Source organism: Harpegnathos saltator, unplaced genomic scaffold (genome assembly GCF_003227715.2).
Source record: "Harpegnathos saltator strain DR-91 unplaced genomic scaffold, Hsal_v8.6 scaffold15, whole genome shotgun sequence".
Taxonomy (NCBI): domain Eukaryota; kingdom Metazoa; phylum Arthropoda; class Insecta; order Hymenoptera; family Formicidae; genus Harpegnathos; species Harpegnathos saltator.
Genome location: NW_020229928.1, coordinates 86,482 through 103,162, shown reverse-complemented (window position 1 = coordinate 103,162; position 16,681 = coordinate 86,482). Strand labels below are relative to the sequence as shown.

At 37.8% G+C, this 16,681-nt stretch overlaps 2 protein-coding genes across 2 annotated transcripts in view; both read right to left on the bottom strand.

Moving 5' to 3' along the window:
- Window positions 1–434, bottom strand: part of LOC105180927 (calcium/calmodulin-dependent 3',5'-cyclic nucleotide phosphodiesterase 1) — a 215,567-nt gene extending 215,133 nt beyond the window's left edge. The window contains exon 1 of the mRNA XM_025296615.1: window positions 336–434. The gene's annotated coding sequence lies outside the window, so the exon portion shown is untranslated. The remainder of the gene's footprint in view (window positions 1–335) is intronic.
- Window positions 435–3,739: 3,305 nt separating this feature from the next.
- Window positions 3,740–14,936, bottom strand: Zip88E (Zinc/iron regulated transporter-related protein 88E). Its single transcript, XM_011137288.2, has 4 exons — window positions 14,268–14,936; window positions 5,367–5,709; window positions 4,858–5,025; window positions 3,740–4,489 (listed from the first exon to the last, which is right to left on the bottom strand). Exons 1-4 carry the CDS (start codon window positions 14,621–14,623, stop codon window positions 4,280–4,282), a joined length of 1,077 nt encoding a protein of 358 aa, XP_011135590.1. The 5' UTR covers window positions 14,624–14,936; the 3' UTR covers window positions 3,740–4,279.
- Between the last annotated feature and the right edge of the window lie 1,745 nt (window positions 14,937–16,681).

Below are 16,681 nucleotides of genomic sequence, written 5' to 3'. Positions count from 1 at the left end.
CAATAATCAAGTCAATCACTGTAAAGGACATGATGAGGGGAGAAAAAGAAAGAAGCATATATTTAGTTACTTCGCGAGGGGCAATAACGCAAATTCGTTAAAACGCGCTCAAAGCAAGCACGATTAGAAAGTTAAATAAAGCGTGCTTATTTACGTCCGTTCGTGGCAATAGCGATGCTCGATTTACATGACATACTCGGCACGAGTAAATGTTACGCTATATATGCGAGAGAACCGTATTTTGCCAGATAACAAATGCGGCATGCACAAGTTTACGATAACGAGGAGCAATTGCGATCCTGCATGCTAATTATCGCGACACAACGCGAGATCACCTGACACTTCCCCATCCGAGACTACAATTCACCAGCTACTGTTATTCACGCAGATCGCTCATTTGATCCAAAAATCACAACCAATTCACCGAACCGGTCTCACTGGGGCTTCGATACTCGGCACGCGCGGATTCTCGCGTGGACGGATAAAAATCGCGACAACAATACGGAGGCGACGTCCGACAACCGCTTCGACGACGAAGGCGTTGCGATGCGTCGAGAAGAGGAAGAGACACGCAAATATGGCGGGTCGCTTCTCTCTGTCTCTATCACGCGCGCAGCAACATGCGCGCTGAACTTCACCACGTAGTGTGAAGCGTCCATATACCGCAGCCTCGTAAATATCGAAAGAACTAAGTATACTCCTAAGATGGCCTCGACGAAGAGCGATGGGAGAGAAACGATCTCTCCGTCCGATGGGTTTACGTCACGTGGGTGTTGGTGTTGGAAATGTAGCGTGCGATTCGGTGATAAACTGTTCGTCGCAGGAGGTAAGCCGGGAGGAGAGGAGAAGAGATCGCTTTGACATTTAAAAAAGAGATTAATCGGCATAGGGTCGAGAGCTGTGAGGAAAAGCGCGCTCGGATGTCCCTTTCTTATCTATTCCTCATCGCGGCCGCGGTCGCAATCGGGTTCTTTTGTTTCTCCGACGAACAAGTCCATTTGTCGAAATTACGTCTGTCCAAGGAAGCACGAAGGAGAGAAAGAAGTGAAAATGAGCCGTCGCCGCCGTCGGGTTTCATGAAATTTCATCTGAGCTCCCTTGTTTTTATGCGGACCGAGAGCAGTCGGCTGTGGCGTCGCGTCGCGTCGAGCCGCGTCGAGTCGCGTCAAGCCGCTCTAACGCTCCGTCGACTTTAAACTTTCTAATAAAGGAACGAGAGCTTTTATATCACGCCTCCGTACCAAAGAACGCTGAAACGCGATACCAGGCGTGTAGAAGCCAATAGCGATCTCGATCTAATCTTCGTGCGCTATCGATCATCGGGAGCATCCACCTTCGGCAAAAGCGCACTGCTAAACGAGATCTCGCCAAATATCGACTCCTCTCCGTCGGCGACGTCTCGTCTCGGCGGAAGAATGAGGCAAACTGTGTCGCGGCTGTTCGTCAAACAGTAAACTGGGTATCATTAAATTGTCCCGGTATCGCGCCGAAGATTACGGAGCTGTAATGCTGCCTAACTCCGCCGAAAGCAGCTTGAACACGTCGTGTTATCTGCAAATTTTACATCTTATTGAAACTTCCTTTCGTTATCTCAATAACAAAGGACGCAAAGACGGAATTGTCGTGAAGTAACATCAATTTGACATTCATCGAAATATCGTGTTATCTCGAAATATCTGCGTCGTATTATATCTTGGAGCTTCCTTTCGTTATCTTAATAACAAAGAACACACGAGGCAGAATCGCCGTAGAATAAAATCAGTCTGGAATTTATCGAGATTATGAGATGAGATAGAAAAACAAACGGAATAAGCGCGAGTAATGTGGTCGGTTCGCTGTTTCTGTGTTACATACAGTCGCAAGGACTGTATCCTCTTAAAGCTGCTCGCGTTCTCCTACGTCCGAGTAATTCGCTAATGGATCCAGTCCGTCGCACAATTGCCGCTGGTTTACGCTTCGTGGAGGAGCTCCACGAAGAACGAACATACGGTGAAGGGGTTTATTCTAAGCTTTTTTCCATTCGGCAGAATCGACTCGAGCGATCTCTGTCCCGAACAGGTTCCGTGTAATTAACGTTCTCTTCGCAGTGAGATTAATCTCTCGTCGCGTTGTCCTGGATGTGGCTCCCTGTACTAATTCCCGCGAAAACGTTTCGCGAATACACGCCTTCGCTCACGACGGGCCGAATATCGCGGCTGGAAAACATGAAGAGGCGCTTTTTTACGTACTTTTTTGCCGTGCTAGAGCAGCACAAAAGGAATATTTGCGGTCTAGTAAATTCTTAAAGAGCCGACAGTGAAACACCAGCTCTTTCTCGAGAATCGCCGTGTCTTACGACGGAAAAATATTCGACGTTTGTTATTATCCCCTCAACTCTCGAGATAAGCACATTCCGGATAAAAATCAAAAGTAGTAGAAAATCAACTACGACGTTTCTTTAGAATATGTGATTACAATCTTAGGAGCGATCGCAGCGTGTCTTACAAAATAGAACGTAGATTTTCTTAATCAATGTCATCTCTCTTATTTATAAAACTTTATATTATACGTAATATGTGTGTACCAGGGTTGGGAAATAACTCGTTACTTGCAACGAAGTTACAGTTGCAGTTATTTTTTTTTTGTAACTATAACTCAACTTCGTGCCGTTTTTTCCATCTATAACTTGGTTACGTTTTTTTGGAAACTAGTAACTCATTTAATAGTTACTTTAATAACTACTATATATATTTCAAACTTAAATTTTTGACAGATCAGGCGATAACGATTTTTTTTTTTTTTTTTTTTTTTTTTTTTTTTTTTTTTTTTTTTTTTTTTTTTTTTTTTTTTTTTTTATTTTTTCCAATGTAACATTGAACAAAATTCGTAGCCAGTTTTTTATCTATAACTTGGTTACGTTTTTTTGGAAACTAGTAACTCATTTAATAGTTACTTTAATAACTACTATATATATTTCAAACTTAAATTTTTGACAGATCAGCGCGATAACGCGATGTGTGCGATGCTTGATATCCAAGAAGCGTACAATTATTCTTTTGCATTTGGAAAAGGCGTTATTGCATTATCTATCGCGTTCATTAGATGTAAAACAAGGATAAAATGATGCAATAGCACTAATCGCAATAGTCTCCTCTCCGAACGCAACCTGTATTTCTTTCAAAAAAATTATTGCTGCATGATTTCAGTTATATAAAAAATTCAAGCAATGGATAAAACATCTCAATCTTCGGAGGATTATAAAATGTCATGGCCAGCATATGCAGAAATATTCGAGTTACGGCAAACATTTGGAAACGAGAACAACTGAGCATTCTTCTGCAAAATTTGCGCTGGCAAAAAAGTTATTCATGCAAGTAGACTTCAACTGCAAATTTAAGAAAACATATGAGTGTAAGTCTTTATTTATAAAATACCAATATATTTTTTAGTAAAAAGAATCTAATTTTTAATGTTAAGATTACTTTTAGTATTTTTAGTATTTATTATCCTTGTCAAATTCATTCACTTTCTTATAATTGTTATTAATAGTCTTAAAGAATAAATATGAGCTGCTTATTTAAATTAATGAATCTAACTTGTAAAAATTATATACAATATGAGGAATATAATAATCAACAAACTGCTTTTATAAAATTGAAGGAATTTACATAATTACGAAATTTAAAATAATAGTAATTATTGTAAAAAAGTAATTGAAAAATAACGACTCGTTACTTTCTAAATAACTATAACTGTAACATGTTATTCTTGTAGGTTAGTTACTTCGAACTGTAACTGGTTACTTTTTCAGTGAAAAAAAAACTGTAACTGTAACTAGATAATTTTACAAAATAACTTTCCCAACCCTGTGTTGTTTCTCCGTGATAATATGAAAAGTCGAGAAGTCGTTGTTCGTCGCAAACGAAGAGACTCGAATAGTAATTTAATAACAAAATGTAGTATCTTCAATACGTAAACAGTCAATTAAGAGATTACGTTATCGGCTAGTCTTGAAAATGATATCAAATCAAGCAAAATGTCTTGCGATATTAATCGTATCTTTTACGAACGTTCTATACAATATCTTCGTGAAAATTCAGGGAAGAATTTTCAACACTCTGTTGTCAGCGAACTTTTCAATATTGTAACACTGATTCGGCTACATATCGCGAGACTTATTTACGTATGCTAGGCGCAATCAGCGTTGCGCAAAACGAGGGAAATTCGATTTCGCGTAATTGCGATCCGCCTGACAAACTAGTTGTACCCTTCTAATTATTTGAAGGATTCAGCAATCGGCTCACGCGGCCAGATACTTGTTAAGCAGGAAAATAAGAACGAATCCGACGGCTACCGACAAAAACTGCAATATTCCTGCAAATCTGCGCGGGCTCTTGTGCCATTTCGCTCTTTCCCTCGGTAGAACCTCGCTCACAGTAACGTACAACAATGTTCCGCCCGCCAGACCTTGTAAAATCGGCAGTACCATTTTCGACCAATCCGTGTCCACCTACGCGTTCAAGAAAGTAACGATAAGGAATTAGACACATTTGTCAAAGCAAATGCTAAACAACATTCGAAAATGCAAAAAATTTAATTGCACGGGAAAAAGGTCGATTAAATTAATGCGACGATATGAACGGACCAAATGTGCTTTTAAAGAAAAGAGAATTTTTGTTCCTTCGAGAATCGACTTTTTATTTAATAAGAACGAGGAATGTTATTTCTTTCAAGCGACCCGCGGTTGCATCCCGTTCATTGTCACGTTAATTTAATTAACTTTAGATTAATAAATGATAATAAATTAAATGCCTTTTTCTCCGTGCAAAATTTCTTTCTCTTCCCCCATTCACTGCACTCCCTCCCTGATCTGCTCACCTGAAACGTCAGCATACCAATGCCGATTCCGAGCACGGATCCGCTGGCGAACAGAAAAATCGCAAATATTAACTTAGCAACAGACTTGCTGACGCCCGTCAATTCCAATCCCAGGCAAAAGGCGACGACAAACTTGTGCGACGCCACCGCGCCGGTCAACAGCAGCACCTGAAAAAACAGCAAATATTTAGGGGCGTAATTGCTCGGCCATGTAACAACGCTGATCGATTTTGTCTCGCTTCATCGAAAGGCGATGATCACAAGGCGAAAGATGTATCGTGCGTGTATCGAGCACCTCCCTCTTGTCCGCGGCGAAATGAAAAGCGCTTACGCTTGCGAATCACCGAAACTCGACGAGTTTAATGTCGTCACGTGCCGCTAGTTCTCCTCGCGGCTCCTCCACTCTACGAATCGTCGTCGTCGTCGTCGTCGTCGTTATCACGGAGGTGGCTCTCGACAATTTACATCTCCTCATTATTCATCCCTTATTCAGGTCACGGTTCACGTACCTCTGCAATCTGCGTTTGCAGTCCTATCGCGAGGCCCTCGAGCACGGCGTGCACAGTCAGGGCGAGGGCCAGACCGGTAAGGCCGGTGCTGGAGTCGGCGCATTGCTCGCCGTGGTGTGTGTGGCACAGAAACGCGGCTTCCTCGTTCGCCGGGCGATCGTTATGCGTGCATCCCGTCGCGCCGTAACTGCTGACGGTCCACGCGCTATTGCCGCTGCTGGCAACGGGTAGCTGCCGATAGACGAGCGGTAATCTCGAATCACCCTCGGGTATGTAAACCTTGCCGTCTTGTGTGCCGGCGGCATTGTAACCGACACTGTGCGAGTGGCTGCGACAGCTCGCGCTGAAATTCAAGAGATGCAATCCGATCAAAGCGACGCAAAACCGAAATCGCGCAAAGATACGCCGCATGGTGAGAACCGGGGGACGAGTTGAGTGAAAGGACGCTTGACGGCACAAACGGTGCGTTTATAATTCGCGCCATTGCGTCATCGAGAACCGATCGCCGAAACGATCGCTCAAGTCTCGCTCGCGTCTCCCACTCGCCTTCCTCCCCGGCGACGTCGAGGAGCTCGTGGAATTTCGTCCGTGGATTTTATGGATGCAGCTCTACTCCACTTGCCGACTTTAATGGGATTCAGTGCAATGGTCCCAAATGCACATACTTAGAAGGTTTTTTAACGCAGTCGGAAATTATTAGGAGGTTGAATTAGTTCTGGTCCCTGGCGATAGATGCTTTTAATAACAAGTTAGTGATTCGTACGAATGTTGAAGTTTGGCAACACTGAAAGATTTGACATTTCTCTATGATATACAGTTTGCGCGCTATTGTTATTGATACGCGTCTAAAATGGATAGTATAAAATTATGTTTTCGACATTCATTACTTTTTTTGTTTGATTTCAAAAAAAATCGACAAATGAAGCTCATGAAATGTTTGTTACAACTTTTGTTAATCAAGCTCCATCGTATTCCAACTGTAAATTTTGGTTTCAACGATTCAAAAGTGATGATTTCGATTTGAATGACAAAGAACGTACTGGTCAACCAAAAAAATTCAAAGATTCTGAATTACAAGCAGTATTGAATGAAAATACCGCTCAAGCGGAAAAACAATTGGCTGAACAGCTCAACGTCGATAAATCAACAATTTCTAAACGCCTCTACACGCCATGGAGAAAATTCAAAAGGAAGACAAATGGGTTTCATATGAATTGAGTGAAAGTACCATTGCAAATCGTTTGAATATCGCCATATCTTTGCTTGCCAGGCAGAAAAAAAGTTTTTTTGTGGCCAATTGTAACTAGAGATGAAAAGTGGATTTATTTTGGTAATCCAAAGAGAAAAAATCATGGGTTGATCCAGGACAACCATCAACATCGACCAAAACGGAACATTCATGGTCACAAAGCAATGCTCTGTATTTGGTGGGATATGGAAGGTGTGGTGTACTATGAGCTTCTAGACCGAATGAAACAATTACGGAGGAGCGATACCAGCAACAATTGAATAAATTGAATGATATTACTGTGATCAAAAAATATCCGAACTTTATTTTTAAAAATCAAAATTACAATTCAATCATTAAAATTCTTATTCAATCATTAAATTCTTATAATCATTAAAATTCTTATAGCCTCCTTCAAAGTAGTCCCCATTGCTTGCAACGCACATATGCCAGCGTTTGGTCCAGTCCTGGAAACATCGCTCATACGCGGCAGACGGTATGGCCTTCAATTCACGCAGCGATTTTTCTTTCATGGCCTCAATCGATTCGAAACTTCTGCCCGCGAAGTGGTTTTCTCAGTAGGGAAAACAGAAAAAAGTCGTAGGGGGCCATGTCTGGTGAATACGGTGCTTGCGGAGCGACATTCGTTGAGTTTTTTGTCAGAAATTCACGCACAAATGTATCGAGGTATGCGATGGTGCGTTGTCGTGATGCAAAATCCATGAGTTGTTTTCCCGCAATCTCGGTAGTTTCTTACGGATTGCTTCGCGCAAACGCCTCATGACGGACAAGTAGTATTTTGCATTGACTTTTTGAACAGGAATTCCTGGTGCACAACACCGCGATGATCAAAGAAAACTGTGAGCATGACCTTGACTTTTGACTGCAAACGGCGAGCTCTTTTCGATCTTGCTTCATTTTTCAAACGCCATTCCGATGATTGTTGCTTTGTTTCGACGTCGTATTGGTAAACCCATGTTTCATCACCAGTTATGATCCGTTTCATGTATGTTCTGTCTCTGGATATCGTAGAAATCATCTCAGACGACACTAACACTCGATTATCTTTTTGGAGAAAATTCAGAGGAATCAAGCGCGATGCGACCCGTTTCATATCTAATACATTGGACAAAATGCACGATCCAAATGATATTCCAACTTTATCTGCTATCTCTCGACAGTCAATCGACGATTTTGGAGCACCAATTCTTTCACTTTCTCAATGTGAGCGTCATCCGTTGACGTTTTCCGTTGATGGTTTTCCAGAGCGTGGATCGTCTTCAATGCGGATTCTCGTCCTTCTTGAAACTTATTAAATCACTCAAATTTGTTTTCGATAAATAATCATCGCCATAAGCTTTTTGCAACATTTTGAATGCGTTTGTGAGCGAAATTTCGTTCGCAACACAAAATTTCAAACAAATTCTTTGCTCCATATTTTTCGACATCGTAAAAATCACCGTGCACAATAATCTTCACTGACATAAACAATTGCCACTTTCAAACGGCTTGAAGAAACGCCATGATTTTTTCACCAAATGTAAAGGACATGTGTAGCAACTTAAGAAAGCAAACGGATTTGATTTACAGTTTACCCGCGATTTTTAAAAAATAAAGTTCGGATACTTTTTGATACTTTTTGACACAGTAGTACATACTTCAATAATTATGAGAATATGCACAAATGGATGTCTGATTGGACTGCTTCGAAAGACAGATCGTTCTATCGTCGCGGAATCGCTATGTTGCCAGAAAGATGGGAAAAAGTTTCAGCTAACGACGGAAAATATTTTGATTGATGTAAATTTAACCATTTCTTTAAAATAAAGATAAAAGAATTGACAAAATAAGATCAAAATTAATTCAACATCCTAATATTAGGTGACCAAAAAAAGTTGGTGCGGTTTTAATTTAGATTCGATGTAGTGAGTTGTCGAATCTTACTGAGATTTATCGAGCGCGCGTGTTTATGCGTATCATATAACACAGATTTGCGTCAGTCAATTGGTGAACTTTGTTGTGACATAGTCTTTTGGTTTGTAATTATTCTCTCTTTTAAAACATCTGTTGAATCGAGAATGTAACTCAAGAATGTCGCTTTATGAATTTAAACTCGGGTCAAAAGCTGCAGAGGCATGTCGTAAGATAACATTTAGAGAAGATGTGCTAAAAGAACGGATTACACAGAAACGATTTAAAAAATTTTCTTCTATAGCGATGAATCGCTTGAAGATATGCCATGTTCAGAAAGACCTGCCGTTATTGATAACAAAAAGTTATCAATATTATATTATTATATTATATTCATATATCAATTATAACATTCTTTTCTGAATATTTCTACCCTTGTTTAATTTTTAATATATTGTATATTTGTTGTAATATATTGTATATTGTATATTTAATATACAAAATCGCACGAACTTTTTTAATTATCTGATAACTGAGACAATGCGAAAATAATGAATATATTTATTTCCAAATCTTACATACCCACGGATGTGAAATGATCTCGTTTTTGAAATATGTTACATGAAATTGTAAATTCTATAAAACTGTATAGTTAGTTATTAATTATAAGTTGCATGAAACTGTATTTTATCCTTGTAATATCAAGTATTGTATTTTTGGTATATTAATCACAAAGTGATCTACGGTCATATCTCATAATTTTTTTCGGCAATTCCTTCAGTTCCTGCCGAAATTTAAACTTTAAATTTTTGCTGTGCCCGAATAATTAAAACTAATCAAAATATCAATTTTGTTTCTTAAAAAACAATTTTTAATTATTATATGAGAAAAACGTCATAATTTTTAAACTTGTAATTTATAAACTTGTAAAATATTTTTAGTATATTGTGAATTTTCTCCTTTTTTTTGAGGTAAAAATGACAAAAATGGATATTTGTCTAAACAAAGGATTACTCACGATAATCCAAAAAATTAGTATGGCTGAATGGATAATCATAACAGATTTATATAAATGTTGAAACTCTGAAACTACAAATAAATCAATATAAATTAATAATAAAACTAAAGAAGTAAAATAATTATAGACTGTTGAAAAATAACTTGTTGAAAAATAACACCATAAACTCTTTTCAAAACACATTAATAAACCTTATAAATTTTCGATGGCTTTTTCAAATGGTTGTTTGCATATTTTGCAAGTAACATTAGTTTTCGTACCCTTTTTTGCGACTACACAAACACCATCTTTTTTGTGAGTGAATCATCGGTGAAACGCGGCGGTGTATGATCGGTGATGGATTTCTACCGTGCGCGGTATTTCGCAAGAGGTCTTTTCAAAAAGCCTTCAAATGTGACTCAGCAAACATGATGACGTCAAATGACGTTTTATTATGTATCTGATGCCTGTATATGATGCCTTCAATGATGTATCTAACAATTAATACGTTTAACCCTTTGAGGCATAGTGGTAAGTATACTTACCACCTATTTATTCTCACATTTTCATGAAATATTTCATATTTGAGGGATTCTTGTCGAGTTTTTTGCGTTTTTTAGCTGCTTATATGATATAGGAACATACATGAAAGGTTGAAATGTGTTTTGCTTTAAGTTGTCCATTTATTATAAATAAACAAAGTGTGAAAAATACATTTTTACAGAAAAAAATCATTTTCCACGAACTATGAGTGAATTTTTTGCTCAAAATCAAGATTTGGGGGTTTTTTGAGTCGCTAATTACGAATCTGAGATCCAAATGCCAAAATTAATTTTCCAAGATGGCGGATCATAGAATGTACATAAAATTAGCTAAAATTGTACTTTGGTTAGTTTTTGAACTCGCCGATTACGAATCCGAGGTCCAAAACTCATTATTCAAGATTGCAGATTCAAGTTGGCGGATCATGGAATTCTAATATATTTACTTGACATTGTCTTCCGATTAGTTAATTTTTCATATGTGTAGCCGCCATCTTGAATTTTGAAAGTCTGATAACGGATTCGTAATCAGCGACTCCAAAAACCCCACAATACCCATTGTCACTGAAATTATCGCGATTTTTCATTTTTGCGTCCGCCATCTTGGACCCGCCATCTGGAATTTCGAAAATCTGATAATGGATTCATCAGCGATCCCAGAAACCCCCGTATATAAATTTTTATGTGATTCGGATTTTCTGAAAAATACGTACCTCAAAGGGTTAATTAATTGATATATCATTAATACATCATCATCCGCATTCCATTAAAAATTTAACCTAATCTAACTTTATTCTTCATCTTTGTATATACTCCTAACCTGTAAGAAAAAATTAAATTAAGTTCAAATACGCAGTAATAACAGTATATTTAACCGATATATGTGCGAGCGAAGGCAGAGCCTTCGTCCTAACCTCACCCTAATCTAATTGTACGACCATTATTTGAGTTATCTTAATTAATCTTCAATTGCGCCAAAAGACCTCTTAGACATATTTATTTATATGTATTTGGCACCATTTCACTAACTTTCACAAAATCGGAGGCTGGACCTTTTCGGAACTACAGTCGATTTTATTCTCATCGGGCTTTGCGCAACGGAGAACCATCGTCTACCCCCGTTCGCGCGTACGTGAATAATTTTCGAGCGTATCTGTGGAAATCAGTAGGTCGGCTACCGGATAGCTCGAATGAGAAATTTCCACGTAAAATTCTCGTCATCATTGAGACATTCGAGAGTGATGAGTAACTCGAGCCTCTCGTGAGTCGCTGCCATTCGTCATGAGAAACTCGACCTCGATGCTTACCACGGACAACCGGCGGTACTCGAGTGTGGGGGCAATCTAGTGGATAGACTCACAAACAATGGAAATTGATATCGAGTGTCAATGTCCAACAATGGCGTGAGCGATTATTCTCCACCTATGAGCATGCTTTTCATCCCTATTCGTTCTTCACCACGGCAAATACCTGAGAGTCAAGAATCGAAGCGCTCGAGTGCGCGAGTCGACGATCGTCCCACATCGAGCCATCGAAATGTCATCGAGATGCTATCGAGATGCTATCGTTAACGTAACATTAGCATTTGTTTTGACAAGCTCTATCTGATCAGGTGGAAAACAGTAGTAAAAAGTAACGTAATGTTGGTCATTGTCTGACATCAAGTATGCTACATCGATATATTTCTATCGCGTGACTCTTCTCTGAAGGCGGAAAGGCGAAGACCACATTTTTCGCGCCAATTTACCGACACGGATCGCGTGATTTTTCTTTGATAAGAATTCGCCGATGAGAATTGGATCCAACGAGAAACTTATGTGATTCTCGAAGTCACGCAGAATGAAGAACGAAAAGGTTTCTCTACAATTACGTAATCGATCACTTCAAACAGGTCGGCATTTCTCACGTGCATAGAATTGTTCACCAAGTATATAAGTCGATTATCAGCCGAAAACTCGAATATTGGAATTTCACACCAAAGTACTAAGAATAACAGTGAACTGAAATATGTTCTTAACAAAATATCTAAAGATGACCTGCAAGTCCCAAGTGTACAAGAAGAAATCAGAAAACATGGCTGTAGGTAGGTACATGGACAGACTGCGAGAGCATTTAAATAGCATAGTGAAGGAATTCGAAGAAGGAAATAGGAAAAAGGAAGGGATACGCGAAGATTTAAAAGATTTAAACCTTTAGATTTTAACATGAGATTTAGCTCATTTTCCGATTATTCTTCATCCAAATTATATGTAACGATTTAAACACATGACTATTGTATGTTTAGAGAACCTAATATGAGAATAGCAATCAATGATTGCTACTTCACATGTTAAATATTATACTCAATATTATTTATAACATTTATCTATATTATCTAGAAATAAGCAAATTATAAACGTTTTTAGTAGAAAAGAGAAAGATTACATCATCGACATATTTCCAGTAGAAAATTAATAATTCACACAAACATTTCATAACTTTTACACAACTTCGCCGTTCATTTAATAAAAGAGCATTGTACCATATCGCTTATCATCGATAACGAATGATAATACCGTCGCGGCGCGATTGGCACCATGTATATCATACGAAGTATAGAAATAGTCGAAAAGAAAGAGGACGAGATGTTTATCATCGTTTCACGTGTCTCCCTTTGAAATTCGAATTGCACGTTCCTATATTAAACAGTGGCAGGGTTAAGAAGTAACTCATTACTTGTAACAAAGTTACATTACAGTTATTTTCTTCTTCGGTAACTGTAATTTAATCCCTTTCATTCCCTTTTCTCCGTCTATAACTGTAACTATAACTGATTTAACTTAATTACATTTTTTTTGTAATCAACAACTAATATAACAGTTATTTTAATTTTTAGTTACTTTATAGCTAGATTATGATTGTGTAGATTATTGTTCTGAGCACTTTACGAAATTGTTAGGGAATTATTGATTAGGAATTACGGAATATAAAGTGAATGTTTTAATTGTTAATATTATTGTTATACATTGTATATATTATTAATATTATAATAAAATATGTTTTAATATTTTAGTACATTTTATTAAAATATTAGATTATAATTTATTATAAAATGTTAATTATATCAATATAATTATAAAGTTATAAAATATATTTATACAATTACAAAATATATTTAAATATTAAAATATTATATTTTATTACAATATTATATATAGTCTAATAATGTATACATGTGTGTATAATAAATTTATTCTCAGTATTTAGAAGGAAGGTATGATTTAATTCTTTTATCTCACAAGAGAGAGAGAAAGAAAGAGAGAATGTCATTTATTGAATATTAAATAATATAGAACATAATCAAGCATGAAGTATATAATAAATTGGTAAAACCTGAAATGTAGGATTTTTATAGTTAAAATAATAGTGCATAACAGATGCAAGAAAGTAACTGAAAAGTAACGACTCGTTACTTTTTGAAAAACTATAGCTGTTTTCCAATAAAGAATATTGTGTTATACAAAAGCATTATTTTTTCAGTAAAAAATTATGTTCTATATTATTTGTAACTGTAAGTATATACTTTTAGGGCCACTTTTCCACCAAGTTTCAGTTAAAACTAAATATTTTGATAACAAATGATTTTCCAGAATTTCAACTGAAGTTGCTGTTTTTTTCCTCATTTTCTATTTCTCCTCCAGCGGTTTCAGTTGAAAACCTGCTGAAAGGCTACTAAAATGGCTGGTTAATTGTAACTTGGTAAAAGTAGTTCTTAAAACTATTTACCAAGCTCCTTAGGACTATATACCAAGCTCAATTAAACTAATTGATTTTCTTTTACTAAGCAATAAATAAAATTTCGACTGAAGTTGCTGATTTAATGCTCATTTTCTATTTTTTCTCACAGTAGCTACAGTTGGAATCGTGCAAGCTTACTAAATCAATTAGTTTAACTGGGCTTGGTAAAAATGATCTTAAGGACTAGGAGATGATCTAGGATCTAGTTAACAAAACAGATTTTAATAACCTTGCAGAATTTCAACTGAAATTATTATTGTTACTAAGGATTTTAAATCAGTTAATTTAGCCTGAGCTTGATAAAAATGACCCTTGCAAAGTAACTTTCCCAACCTTGAGCAGCAGCAGGTTATACTTAAATACCCAAAAATACCTGCGAGAATATTCGAGAGACACACCGATCGATCCTCATGGATCGCACTGACGTTCTCTCAGCACGTACCTACCCTCTCTCGTGCGTGTTTCTCGGACCAAGATTACGAGGACCAGCTTCGTCCTCGTGACCGCCGCCCGGGCAGAAATAGTGTACGCACTCCTCGATCAAATAGAGTAGGAGGAAACCGCAGGAGAACACCAGTTCCGCGTGATTCGGGAGATCCTCGCGCACTTCCGGCAGCATGTGGAGGTTCGCGGTGGCCAGCAGGACACCGGCACCGAAGCACAAAGTGCAGGACAGCAGTAACTTCTTCTGTAGGTGCTCGGCGTGCGAGACGAAGCAGGCGGGCGTGATGCCGACGATGAAACTGCCGGCGCCGATTAGCACCATCGACGCCACCTTCGCCTGCACCGCGTTGGCGAACATCTCTGATCAAAGGAGTACAACACGCGGACCGGCAGAAATCGAAGGCGCGCGCTATAATCTCGTTGAAATCACTTCTCAACGGAGAATATGCGAAGTCGACTCTTGTCCGCATTCATTCACGGCGCGCAACGAACGGTAACGCGAACGATTAAAGCGAGATGAAGCTTCCCGTTCTCGAACAGCTCGAAGGCATCGGAAATCGAACTCGCGGGACACTTGAGAGCGACTCCGAGAAAACGTTGACTCTGTCTGTGCGTCCGTCTACGACGCACACCGGCACGATACACACGTGACGTTCTTTCAAGGCGCTTCGACATTAATCTGACGATGACGATAACGCTGATAGAAGCAGACACTCAGCAGCCTCTATTCGTCGATTCACGACTCCCAACCGGGAGTTGGAGGGAGACAGTTACTCATATGATTTTATTATTAGTTTCTCGCGACACCCTTTTTTCCCAATATTAATGACAGACACGCTTCCTTATCGAGCGCCCTTAACGCGTGGACGCGTAATAGTGAGATGTCTGGAAAGGGTATACGCAATTGCTTTCGAGAAAGAGTTCAAATTTCTTCCGACCTAATTCTCTGTACTTCGCCGTGTCGCCGTGAATTTCGCTCTGCGATTTTGAACACGTGTGAGTAGCGGGATTAGGTCGCCAATAATGTGCGATTTGCTCCGAGAACGCGAAGGCAAGTGACGATTGACGAGAAGCTGAGGACAGGATCAGTGGAGTACGGAACGTAGAGGCGATAAGAAGCTTGTGGAAACGTGCGATAAATGATATTGCCGGAAAAAATTAGCAGAAAAGCTGACAAGGAGTGCATCTTGAGTCACGATCTCATTGAACTTACGCTCGATCGCGATAAATAGCCGATGTATTATTAGTCACTTGTACGATATGCCGATAATTTTATAAGAATAATGCAATTAATAATAATATCCTTCACACAATCTATCTCTTGCTTAAAGCTTCTCTTCGTCTTCAACTTGAGACAATCTCAAGCCATTTTTATAAAAAAACTATATACGTGTATATTGTGCGTGTGTGTGTGTGTGTTCCACTCCAAATTCAAAAGTCTCCTGTAGTCAATAATAGTGTTTGCGATTTTTAATATCTATTCTAGAATGTTGAATCTGCTGCCATTTCTGTTGTTACTCGTGCCGCGTCGATTTCGCACATACGTGCCTGATATTTTATTAAATACTTGACTTGTATGCGTGATGTGTGATTCAATCCAGATAGATAGACATGTTGGTAATAGCATGCAGGCATTCAACGTATATTTTATAATACCATTGGAGAGGCATAACATGTTTGTAATATGCTTGTAAGAAATACGTATTTATTCCATGTGTTGCAGCAAAATCAGATTATTATTACGCAGCAGCAATATCAGCTTGTTATACTGCTGATTAATTGCATCTTCTTGCCGACACAATACATAATATATTGCCGCAATTTTCATGGCATCAGATTGCTTCTTTTATATATGCTACAATGCTTCTTATATCTCTTATAGAAATTTAATATTGACTGTAATAAATTAACCAAGGATAATAAGTAATTTTATTACTCGTATAAAATTCTAATAATATATAATATATAATAATAATAATAATAATATATAAAATAAAATAAAATTATTCATATGAGTAATAAAATTACTTACTATCACTGGCCAATTTATTGCCAATATTACAGCCAGTAATAAATTTATGTCAGGAATAAGGACACATCTTTACGTATTTATGCTACTATTTTTAATTCTTAAATTCAGTTTCTACGCAGACAATATGCCGAAATTTGTTTATTTGGGAAAGTGGAATTTTTATTGCATTCACATTTAATTTATAAATGAAATGTCAGAAACTATATTCCTACTTAGTCATATTTTAATAGACGACACAAAATTTGCCTCTTTTTCGTATCTAATATTTTTATATTTCCAGTATTTTACTTCTTTATATTTGCACCATCCAAGTACAAACTTGTTTGACTGAGTGTAGAAAGTGTATTACGGTGCAAATTAGAAGAGCAAATTTCATATTATTCG

Coding starts and splice junctions, on each gene's coding strand:
- Zip88E (XM_011137288.2), bottom strand. CDS start 14,623: ATGTTCGCCAACGCGGTGCAGGCGAAGGTGGCGTCGATGGTGCTAATC. Junction 5,026..5,366: donor TGCAAACGCAGATTGCAGAG/GTACGTGAACCG, acceptor CTGTTTTTTCAG/GTGCTGCTGTTGACCGGCGC. Junction 4,490..4,857: donor TTGGTATGCTGACGTTTCAG/GTGAGCAGATCA, acceptor TTGAACGCGTAG/GTGGACACGGATTGGTCGAA.